The 13,706-nt window shown below is 43.7% G+C and overlaps 1 protein-coding gene across 1 annotated transcript in view; it reads right to left on the bottom strand.

Moving 5' to 3' along the window:
• xpo7 (exportin 7) overlaps window positions 1-13,706 on the bottom strand; it is a gene marked incomplete at its 5' end in the record, with an annotated part of 36,608 nt that overhangs the window by 1,953 nt on the left and 20,949 nt on the right. The window contains 15 exons of the mRNA XM_079289945.1: window positions 1-44; window positions 159-286; window positions 5,178-5,276; window positions 5,534-5,691; window positions 5,775-5,913; window positions 6,047-6,261; window positions 8,236-8,318; window positions 8,395-8,502; window positions 8,609-8,697; window positions 8,900-9,006; window positions 9,148-9,256; window positions 10,321-10,384; window positions 11,033-11,113; window positions 11,240-11,313; window positions 12,934-13,069. The exon at window positions 1-44 is cut by the window's left edge and continues 1,953 nt beyond it. Of these exons, the coding sequence (XP_079146071.1) occupies window positions 1-44; window positions 159-286; window positions 5,178-5,276; window positions 5,534-5,691; window positions 5,775-5,913; window positions 6,047-6,261; window positions 8,236-8,318; window positions 8,395-8,502; window positions 8,609-8,697; window positions 8,900-9,006; window positions 9,148-9,256; window positions 10,321-10,384; window positions 11,033-11,113; window positions 11,240-11,313; window positions 12,934-13,069 (1,634 nt within the window). The remainder of the gene's footprint in view (window positions 45-158; window positions 287-5,177; window positions 5,277-5,533; window positions 5,692-5,774; window positions 5,914-6,046; window positions 6,262-8,235; window positions 8,319-8,394; window positions 8,503-8,608; window positions 8,698-8,899; window positions 9,007-9,147; window positions 9,257-10,320; window positions 10,385-11,032; window positions 11,114-11,239; window positions 11,314-12,933; window positions 13,070-13,706) is intronic.

The following is a 13,706-nucleotide window of genomic DNA, read 5'->3' as shown; positions in this document are numbered from 1 at the left end:
TGTCGTTCACCTCCCTCCTGAAGACGGACAGGTTCTGAGTGAACCTGCAGACACATTAGGACAGAAATATTATGAATGTAACTTTGAGGTGAAGAAACAAACTAAATGATTTTGGTCAATGCATCAATACATCGTTGAGACTAATGACAGAGACAGACCTGTCCCGGTTCTTAGTGAGGAGGTTCCGTTCGATTCCCTCCATCAGGTTCTCAAAACATAAATGCATCGCCTGCTGCTTCTCTGGAGGCTGACTGTTCACGATGCTGTTCCTCAGGTCAGCAAAGTACTGAAGACACACACACACACAGTGTTGACACACACACACACACACACACACACACACACACAGTGTTGACACACACACACACAGTGTTGACACACACACAGTGTTGACACACACACACACACACAGTGTTGACACACACACACACACAGTGTTGACACACACACACACACACACAGCGTTGACACACACACACACACACACAGCGTTGACACACACACACACAGCGTTGACACACACACAGCGTTGACACACACACACACACACAGCGTTGACACACACACACACAGCGTTGACACACACACACACAGCATTGACACACACACACACAGCGTTGACACACGCACAGCGTTGACACACGCACAGCGTTGACACACGCACAGCGTTGACACACGCACAGCGTTGACACACGCACAGCGTTGACACACGCACAGCGTTGACACACGCACAGCGTTGACACACGCACAGCGTTGACACACGCACAGCGTTGACACACGCACAGCGTTGACACACGCACAGCGTTGACACACGCACAGCGTTGACACACGCACAGCGTTGACACACGCACAGCGTTGACACACGCACAGCGTTGACACACGCACAGCGTTGACACACGCACAGCGTTGACACACGCACAGCGTTGACACACGCACAGCGTTGACACACGCACAGCGTTGACACACGCACAGCGTTGACACACGCACAGCGTTGACACACGCACAGCGTTGACACACGCACAGCGTTGACACACGCACAGCGTTGACACACGCACAGCGTTGACACACACACACACACAGCGTTGACACACACACACACACAGCGTTGACACACACACACAGCGTTGACACACACACACAGCGTTGACACACACACACAGCGTTGACACACACACACAGCGTTGACACACACACACAGCGTTGACACACACACAGCGTTGACACACAGCGTTGACACACACACAGCGTTGACACACACACAGCGTTGACACACACACAGCGTTGACACACACACAGCGTTGACACACACACAGCGTTGACACACACACAGCGTTGACACACACACACACACACAGCGTTGACACACACACACACACACAGCGTTGACACACACACAGCGTTGACACACACACAGCGTTGACACACACACAGCGTTGACACACACACAGCGTTGACACACACACACACAGCGTTGACACACACACACACAGCGTTGACACACACACACACAGCGTTGACACACACACACACATCGTTGACACACACAGTGTTGACACACACAGTGTTGACACACTCACACACAGTGTTGACACACTCACACACAGTGTTGACACACTCACACACAGTGTTGACACACTCACACACAGTGTTGACACACTCACACACAGTGTTGACACACTCACACACAGTGTTGACACACTCACACACAGTGTTGACACACTCACACACAGTGTTGACACACTCACACACAGTGTTGACACACACACACACAGTGTTGACACACTCACACACAGTGTTGACACACTCACACACAGTGTTGACACACTCACACACAGTGTTGACACACTCACACACAGTGTTGACACACTCACACACAGTGTTGACACACTCACACACAGTGTTGACACACTCACACACAGTGTTGACACACTCACACACAGTGTTGACACACTCACACACAGTGTTGACACACTCACACACAGTGTTGACACACTCACACACAGTGTTGACACACACACACACACAGTGTTGACACACACACACACAGTGTTGACACACACACACAGTGTTGACACACACACACAGTGTTGACACACACACACAGTGTTGACACACACACACAGTGTTGACACACACACACACAGTGTTGACACACACACAGTGTTGACACACACACAGTGTTGACACACTCACACACACAGTGTTGACACACTCACACACACAGTGTTGACACACACACACACACACAGTGTTGACACACACACACACAGTGTTGACACACTCACACAGTGTTGACACACTCACACAGTGTTGACACACTCACACAGTGTTGACACACTCACACAGTGTTGACACACACACACAGTGTTGACACACACACACAGTGTTGACACACACACACAGTGTTGACACACACACACAGTGTTGACACACTCACACAGTGTTGACACACACACAGTGTTGACACACACTCACACAGTGTTGACACACACACACACACACAGTGTTGACACACACACACACACAGTGTTGACACACACACGCACCGCGTTGACACACGCACAGCGTTGACACACACACACACACAGCGTTGACACACGCACAGCGTTGACACACACACACACACAGCGTTGACACACACACACAGCGTTGACACACACACACAGCGTTGACACACACACACAGCGTTGACACACACACACAGCGTTGACACACACACACAGCGTTGACACACACACAGCGTTGACACACAGCGTTGACACACACACAGCGTTGACACACACACAGCGTTGACACACACACAGCGTTGACACACACACAGCGTTGACACACACACACACAGCGTTGACACACACACAGCGTTGACACACACACAGCGTTGACACACACACAGCGTTGACACACACACAGCGTTGACACACACACAGCGTTGACACACACACACACAGCGTTGACACACACACACACATCGTTGACACACACACATCGTTGACACACACACATCGTTGACACACTCACACACAGTGTTGACACACTCACACACAGTGTTGACACACTCACACACAGTGTTGACACACTCACACACAGTGTTGACACACTCACACACAGTGTTGACACACTCACACACAGTGTTGACACACTCACACACAGTGTTGACACACTCACACACAGTGTTGACACACTCACACACAGTGTTGACACACTCACACACAGTGTTGACACACTCACACACAGTGTTGACACACTCACACACAGTGTTGACACACACACACACAGTGTTGACACACTCACACACAGTGTTGACACACTCACACACAGTGTTGACACACTCACACACAGTGTTGACACACTCACACACAGTGTTGACACACTCACACACAGTGTTGACACACTCACACACAGTGTTGACACACTCACACACAGTGTTGACACACTCACACACAGTGTTGACACACTCACACACAGTGTTGACACACACACACACACAGTGTTGACACACACACACACAGTGTTGACACACACACACAGTGTTGACACACACACACAGTGTTGACACACACACACAGTGTTGACACACACACACAGTGTTGACACACACACACACAGTGTTGACACACACACAGTGTTGACACACACACAGTGTTGACACACTCACACACACAGTGTTGACACACTCACACACACAGTGTTGACACACACACACACACACAGTGTTGACACACACACACAGTGTTGACACACTCACACAGTGTTGACACACTCACACAGTGTTGACACACTCACACAGTGTTGACACACTCACACAGTGTTGACACACACACACAGTGTTGACACACACACACAGTGTTGACACACACACACAGTGTTGACACACACACACAGTGTTGACACACTCACACAGTGTTGACACACACACAGTGTTGACACACACTCACACAGTGTTGACACACACACACACACACAGTGTTGACACACACACACACACAGTGTTGACACACACACACACAGTGTTGACACACACACACACACACACAGTGTTGACACACACACACACAGTGTTGACACACACACACAGTGTTGACACACACACACAGTGTTGACACACACACACAGTGTTGACACACACACACACACAGTGTTGACACACTCACACACAGTGTTGACACACTCACACACAGTGTTGACACACTCACACACAGTGTTGACACACTCACACACAGTGTTGACACACTCACACACAGTGTTGACACACTCACACACAGTGTTGACACACTCACACACAGTGTTGACACACTCACACACAGTGTTGACACACTCACACACAGTGTTGACACACTCACACACAGTGTTGACACACTCACACACAGTGTTGACACACAGTGTTGACACACACACACACAGTGTTGACACACAGTGTTGACACACACACACACAGTGTTGACACACTCACACACAGTGTTGACACACAGTGTTGACACACACACACACAGTGTTGACACACAGTGTTGACACACACACACACAGTGTTGACACACAGTGTTGACACACACACACACACACACAGTGTTGACACACACACACACACAGTGTTGACACACTCACACACAGTGTTGACACACTCACACACAGTGTTGACACACTCACACACAGTGTTGACACACTCACACACAGTGTTGACACACTCACACACAGTGTTGACACACACACACACAGTGTTGACACACTCACACACAGTGTTGACACACTCACACACAGTGTTGACACACTCACACACAGTGTTGACACACTCACACACAGTGTTGACACACTCACACACAGTGTTGACACACTCACACACAGTGTTGACACACTCACACACAGTGTTGACACACAGTGTTGACACACACACACACAGTGTTGACACACAGTGTTGACACACACACACACACAGTGTTGACACACTCACACACAGTGTTGACACACTCACACACAGTGTTGACACACTCACACACAGTGTTGACACACTCACACACAGTGTTGACACACACACACACAGTGTTGACACACACAGTGTTGACACACACAGTGTTGACACACACACACACACAGTGTTGACACACACAGTGTTGACACACACACACACACACAGTGTTGACACACACAGTGTTGACACACACACACACACAGTGTGACGTCACCTTCTCATTGAGCAGGATGAGGCCGAGCAGAGGGCGAGACATGGACCACTGGTTCCTACAGTCCTCGAAGATGATGATATTCAACACTGTGGACAGCATCTGCTCAACAACAACAACAACAACAACAGGGTCAGTGTTCTTCTCTGGTGCTCAGTGAAGTGGGGAGCTAACAAGGAACAACCTGAGCTAGCGTTAGTATCGGCTTGTCTCTCCAGGGCGTTCAGCGTCCTCGGATCAGCTGCTGAACCTTGAACCCTGGAGGAACCCCAACAACAAGCATGGTGCCGTGCTGCTCCCCACGCCACCGTCTGCCTGCCTCATGGACTCATGTCTGTGGGATAAAGAGCGTCTCTGACCTGCTGGATCATCTCCGGGTGCTGCTGCATGATGTGGAGGAAGCGGTCGTCCGTCGCCATGGGAGTGGGTCTCTTCTTCGTGGAGCGAGACAGCTGCTTGAACAGGTAGGTGACTATGTGGTCCAGACTGGAGCAGCATCCTGTGCACACCATCGTATCTGAAACACACTCGGATGAATAAAACCGCGAAAAATCACGTGATCCCTCCTGAAACCTGAAACTGGACCTGTGAGCATCTTACCGAGCGCCGTGAGCCCCTCTGATATAGAGGACAGGATGTACATGACGACGTGAGGCTCTAGACTGGCGATGAAGTTCATGTGGTCCTGAGTCAGAACCTCCAGCAGAGAGTAGAAGGACTGGCTGAGCTTCGGGTAGTCCTGCAGGGACAGGAAGAGTCAGGGCGGTGTACTGATCTGAGCCAACGTTAGCATCGGATGTCTGGATCGTAAGTTATGAGAGAAACAAGCTGAGCTAACGTTAGCGACCATGATAACTATGACATCAACTCACCAGCAGGTCACTGTGAGGGATGGACAGCAGCAGTTTGATGAAGGTCTGTAAGGCGTTGTCCAAAGCGTCGTCGCCGTATAGACGGAAGACCCCGAAGTTGACGTAGTTTCCACTGAGCACCGCCTTCAGCATAGCGAAGCACACGCTGACCCCCTTCAGCTTCACACCATAGACCTGGTCCTTAGGGACCTCCCCCAGGGTCAGGATACGGTTTCCTATATGAAGAGAGACACCAGACCAGTGGTTCATTCTATAACATATGACTATATAATAATAACATATGACTATATAATAATAATAATAATATATGACTATATAATAATAACATATGACTATATAATAATAACATATGACTATATAATAATAACATATGACTATATAATAATAACATATGACTATATATATGACTATATAATAATAACATATGACTATATAATAATAACAATATATTACTATATAATAATAATAACATATGACTATATAATAATAATAATAACATATGACTATATAATAATAATAATAACATATGACTATATAATAATAATAATAACATATGACTATATAATTATAATAATAACATATGACTATATAATAATAATAACATATGACTATATAATAACATATGACTATATAATAATAACATATGACTATATAATAATAACATATGACTATATAATAATAATATATTACTATATAATAATAATAATATATTACTATATAATAATAATAATATATTACTATATAATAATAATATATATTACTATATAATAATAATATATATTACTATATAATAATAATATATTACTATATAATAATAATATATAGTAATATATTACTGTATAATAATACATTATATAATATAGAGTAATACATTACATAATATAGAGTAATACATAATATAGAGTAATACATGATATAGAGTAATACATGATATAGAGTAATACATGATATAGAGTAATACATAATATAGAGTAATACATAATATAGAGTAATACATTATAATATAATATATGATAATTTATGGTACAAAAATAGAAAACGTTCACAACAGAACTGTTGAGTTTGGTTTTCGTTTAAATCCTGAATTATGGAAATATTCAACAAACTGTTTTAAGATATTAATGTATTTTTTAAACATATCAAACATTTTGTGACTTATAATCGTGACATTAATTAAAACAACAACGAGCTGATATCAGAATGAGTTATATGCTGATATAAAAATAACGTTTAATAAATTACCATTTAAATAAAGACAATTTGAAATAAAAACTGTTAGAATTATTGTAAATAAAAAAAAATTATTTTATGATAATGAGCTAAAAGTTACGGTGTTATTTGAGACGCTTAAGTTATATTTTAGTGACTAGTAACGCACACACACACACAGTGATTTTAGTAATCTCATTGTTATGGCAAAGTTCAATAATGAATTCATAAGTAGTGTTTTGAGCACTTTTATTTTAAAGTGCTGCTGTATGAACAAAGGTGAATAACATTGTGTGTGAACACTTTAAACACATCAGGTTGTTGTTAGCAGCAGTGTTCTCTTCACGCAGCAGCAGTTATGATTCTGATGACAGATATTCAGGTGTTCACAACTTTATCTTCATGTGTAAGAGATGACATTTAAATATACACCGTGAGAACTGCAAACCTATCTACGCCATGTTTTTTCACATAACGCTGATTGCCATAATATGTGTGGTATTTGTTCTAAATGTACGTTGGTACATAGAGGGTGATAAGAAGCTGTACATGGAGGGACTTAGGACCCAGGGGAATGTAGGTGAAGGAAACAGGAAGAGACGCCACACAAACAGCTGTTCACCACTCGCTGCCAGTTCTTGTTAAAAATGCCCGCTTAACAATAAAGAAACTAACTGCGTTAACGCGCGATACAATAATTGTTGGTGTTCAATGAATGCGTTAACGCGTTAACTTGCCCAGCACTAAGCTATACTTACTGTAACTATAACAGTCTATATAGATTATGTATCCGTGTACGAGGGCTGATCAACAACACTGTAAATTACAGATCGATTACCTTAAAATAGATTTATGATCTTGTGTGTTTATTAGTGATCAGTGCATGTGACCATGTCTTATTTCAGATCGAACAAAGCAGATCTTGTTGAGTTTAGTTCTGTCCCCTCTGGGCCTCCGTACTCGTGTGTTAGTCTCAGTACCGTAGGTCGTGATCATCTTGCTGGTTTCTCTGAACAACAGGATGCCGTTCGGCGACGACACGTCAAACTGAAGCCGCTGTGACCTACGAGGAAGTAAACGGGTTAGTGATCGATAACCAACGATCAGCCTGAGGGGGGAGGAGACGAGGACATTTCTACCTGTTGTGAACCAGCTCGGCCATGAGCTTGAGGACTGGAGTGGTGCATGCTGGGTCGTGGTACCAGAGCTCGATGGCTCTCTGCAGGATGGGCATGTAGGCCGGATATCTGCAGCGCTGCTAAGGAACCTTCTGAATAAACACAAGTTATATATATATATGTATACTGTGATGATGTCAGCAGCTCTCAGGTCACATGACCGCCGTGAGGATACATCCAGTCAAACAGCATCATGAAACTCGTCTTGGCGTTGAAGGCGAACGCGATGCCTCGCAGGTCTCGGACCAAACCCACCAGAGTCCTCTACAGGAAACCAGAGAAGAAGAAGGAGGAAACCTTCAGAATAAAAGCCTCTCTGGAGGTAAAGACGGCTCCTAAAACATGTTCACAGTATTGATCCCATACAGAATGATCAATAACCACTTCATGCATTCGGTCTCTGCTTTGGTACCAGAACGGTAAACCAAGAGCAGGCAGAGAGAGTGTGTGTGTGTGTGTGTGTTACCTTGGCTTCCTGCTCGTTGAAGGTGTTCGTACTCAACATCTGAGCCACAGTTTCAAACGCAGACGTTAGAGGAAGCATGAACTGTTCAAACTGGTCCTCGTCTTCTCCTACACACACAATGGAAGGAATAAAAATGACTCAAGTAAAGTATATATGTATATATATATACACATATATATATATACACACATATATATATATACACACAATTAATACACACGCACATATATATACACGTGTGTGTGTACCTAGGTCCACCATCAGCAGGCGCCCCAGAGCCGTGTAGAAGGTGGTCCGACACCTCATGTCACTCAGGTTTGACTGGTTGTTCACTCCGAGGAAGGAGAAGTGTTCGCTCTGAGCATCAAACACACGGGCATTTTATAGAAAACATCATTCATACACACATATACACACACATATATATATATACATACACATACACATATATATACATATATACACATATATATATATACACATATATATACATATATACACATATATATATATACACATATATATATATATATACATATATATACACATATATATATATATATACATATATATACACATATATACACATATATATATATATATACATATATATACACATATATATATATACACATACATATATATATACACATACATATATATATACACACATATACACACACATACATACATATACACTCACCGACCACTTTATTAGGCACACCTGTTCAATTGCTTGTTATCACAAATAGCCAATCACATGGCAGCAGCTCAATGCCTTTAGGCCTCTAGACGTGATGAAGACGACTTGCTGAAGGTCAAAGCGAGCATCAGGGGGGAGAAAGGGGATTGAAGTGAGTTTGAACGTGGTGTGGTTGTTGGGGCCAGACGGGCTGACGGTTCAGGCTGCTGGTGTGATGGTGGGGGGGGATAGTTTCTCGGCACACTTTGGGCCTCTCGGTACCAACTGAGCATGGTTTTAACGCCACGGCCTACCTGAGTATTGTTGCTGACCGTGTCCATCCCTTTATGAGCACAGTGGACCATCTTCTGATGTCACCTCCAGCAGGATAGTGCACTGTGTCACACAGCTCAAATCATCTCAAACTGGTTTCTTGACCATGACGATGAGTTCACTGTGCTCCACAGCCACCACATCTCAATCCAACAGAGAGAGAGGTTGGCATCATGGATGGGCAGCCTACAAATCTGCAGCAACTGCGTGATGCCATCATGTCAATATGGAGCAAAATGTGAGGAATGTTTCCAACACCTTGTTGAATCTCTGCTCCGAAGCATTAAGACAGTTCTGAAGGCAAAAGGGTCCAACCCGGGAGTAGCAAGGTGTACCTAATAAACAGTGAGTATTTAAGAACCAGAGGTGATGACTTCATGAAGAAGACTCCAAGAAGAAGACTCACTGTGTGGTTGTTCAACATGAACTGCACCGCGCTGAGCTTCACCAGCTTCCTCACGCTGCTGTACGTGGAACAGGAAGTCAAGGAGCAAACAGGAAGTCAAGGAGGAAACTGACAGAAACAGGAGGTCATGGAGGAAATGGACAGAAACAGGAAGTCATGGAGGAAACTGATAGAAACAGGAAGTCAAGGAGGAAACTGACAGAAACAGGAAGTCAAGGAGGAAACTGACAGAAACAGGAAGTCAAGGAGGAAACGGACAGAAACAGGAAGTCAAGGAGGAAACGGACAGAAACAGGAGGTCATGGAGGAAACGGACAGAAACAGGAGGTCATGGAGGAAATGGACAGAAACAGGAAGTCATGGAGGAAATGGACAGAAACAGGAAGTCATGGAGGAAATGGACAGAAACAGGAAGTCATGGAGGAAATAGACAGAAACAGCAAGTCATGGCGGAAATGGACAGAAACAGGAAGTCATGGCGGAAACTGGCAGAAATAGGAAGTCACAGAGGAAACAGGAAGCCATGGAGGAAACAGTAAGTCATGGAGGAAATGGACAGCAACAGGAAGTCAAGGAGGAAATAATTACAGAGGACATTTCATATTTTAAAGTCCTGTTTCCTCTCAGACCTGCAGACGCATGAGGGATATAGATCTGCAGCACACTATTAGTTGTGTGTGTGTGTTCAGGTGAACAGTGGTCTAAAGGATATCCTAACGAGAGGTCGTTCAGTAGTTGGAGGGTCTTGGAGGTGATCGGTTCACACTGGCCCCAGTACTTCAGGTTTGTGATGCTGAAAGAGACAAAAGGTTGTTTGGGATCCCACACACACAGAATGTATCAAAAAGAAGAGACTTCCTGTTTAAATTACAGGTTAGAATGATTAGTGATAAACATTTAAATCATGTTTATTACTCACATTTTCCCTATAAAGACACTGAGGACCATTGTCTCGTCATTCAACCCCAGAACTTCTGATAGTCGTCGATAAAGCTGCAAATAAAACACATCGATATTATTTTATGAGCTCTAGAGATGCACTGGTTTCGTTTTTTTGTCCATTAAACTTATATTTGTGTTTTCTCCCCAGCCTTTGATTCGTAAATGAACTTCACAGCTGTTTATCATGATCAATAGCATCACGTTGTAGCACCGTGAAGTGACTCGTGTTTTTATAGTGATTCAGTAAATGGCGGCGGTTCCAGAGGAGCTTTAGTGATCATCGGAGGGACAGAGTGAAGTGAAGCATGAGGAGGTCTGTAGAAGACAAAGAGGCCCCTGCTCTAGAGAACTGAGGGGGTTAAGCTGACAGGAAGTAGGGCCCAGACCTCCAGTACTGCGTTTCCAGTGATTCACTTCTCTAAAGGAACTCAGAAAGACTTAACCTGTAAGCTGGAGCTTCCATCACCTTAAAGAACCTTTGTGGTTTTAGGTTCTGCTTTGTGTTTTACAACCTGAAGGTTTCATGTTTATGTTTGGTAGATGAGAAGCTGTGGTCGACTCGGAGAACCAGAACCATCAAAACAACCTGAGAGTCTGAGATTTTAGTCTGGTCTCCTGATCATTAACCAAAAACGAATCACCAGAGCTGAAGAAAAAAGCAGGACCTGAGACCACAAAGACTCGCTAAAGATTCACTAAACACCCACTAAAGATTCACCAAACACCCACTAAACACCCACTAAAGACTCACTAAAGACCCACTAAAGATTCACCAAACACTCACTAAAGATTCACTAAACACCCACTAAAGATTCACTAAAGATTCACTAAACACCCACTAAAGATTCACTAAAGATTCACTAAACACCCACTAAAGATTCACTAAAGATTCACTAAACACCCACTAAAGATTCACTAAAGATTCACTAAACACCCACTAAAGATTCACTAAAGATTCACTAAACACCCACTAAAGATTCACCAAACACCCACTAAACACCCACTAAAGACTCACTAAAGACCCACTAAAGATTCACCAAACACTCACTAAAGATCACTAAACACCCACTAAAGACTCACTAAAGATTCACTAAACACCCACTAAAGATTCACCAAACACCCACTAAAGATTCACTAAACACCCACTAAAGACTCACTAAAGACCCACTAAAGACTCACTAAAGATTCACCAAACACCCACTAAAGACTCACCAAACACCCACTAAAGACTCACTAAACACCCACTAAAGACTCACTAAACACCCACTAAAGACTCACTAAAGATTCACCAAACACCCACTAAACACCCACTAAAGACATACTGAACACCCACTAAAGACCCACTAAAGCCGGTCTGTATAACGGGGGTGAGACACTGAAGCAGCTACATGTTCACAAACACATCGTCTACTAAACACCAGACTCACTACAGTTTCTACACTACAACACTTATCTGGGACGTTCACATGTGCAGTTTCTGCTCCGAACAAAGAGAACAGACTCCGTCAATACTTTTAACCACAACAGTCCAATAGGAGACTGTGTCTCTATAGAAAGTGCTGCAGTCAGCAGAAACCAGAACAAAAGAGCAGCTCAACGTGGCCCCCGTTACACAGACAGAGCCGGGTTACTGATGGAGGGTCAACTCCTCACATGTTACACACGGTTTACCTTTGATGATTTCTGCACCTGGTCTCCGATGTAGATCTTCCTGAACTGCTCAAAGAAGCTGAGCATAGCCAGCTCCAGCCTCTCGTTGCCGGCCTGAGCGAGCCGAGAGTCGGTGAGGTTCATGAGCTGGAGCACCCTGAGGTGTGAACACAAACACATATGTTATCAGTGTTTACATCACAGCATACCAGAGTACGTACAGGCCGTCTTTACATCAATTTATATCTGGAGTGCTGGAAAGAGTGGTTCACAAGCTGCTTCATCAGCTCATTAATTATTGAAGTCCGGTTCGTATTTTCTTGGCAGGTTTCAGGAAATCAAGACAGACTAATTTATGCAGAAATCAATGTGGCATCCCACAGGGGATTGTTCTTGGCCCCTTAACATTTGACCTGCCAAGTGTTTCTGGTGAACAAGTGCATTTCTATGCTGGCGACTTGGACATTCTATGATATAATGCTCTCATATATTTTGAGAACACATTTAAATCTCAATGTGGAATTCAATAAGATCAATAACTGACCTGTAGGCAACTTATTTCAACCCTTCATATGACTTATAAACGTATAAAATGTATTTAGCTTGTTTAGATAAACTCAAGGTGACGTATTCAAATTGCTTATTCTGTCTAACTTTTAACATAAAACCCTAAAATAATCAGTTCACTGTCATTAAGACGTTTTATGGCTAAATGAGAAATTAAAGGCTGATCTCGTCCGATTGCTGTCGCAGCATTTTACAGTATTTTCCATTTTTCCAAACTAAACATATAA

Source organism: Melanostigma gelatinosum (genome assembly GCF_949748355.1).
Source record: "Melanostigma gelatinosum genome assembly, chromosome: 18".
NCBI lineage: Eukaryota > Metazoa > Chordata > Actinopteri > Perciformes > Zoarcidae > Melanostigma > Melanostigma gelatinosum.
This window is presented reverse-complemented; position numbering and strand designations above follow the sequence as displayed.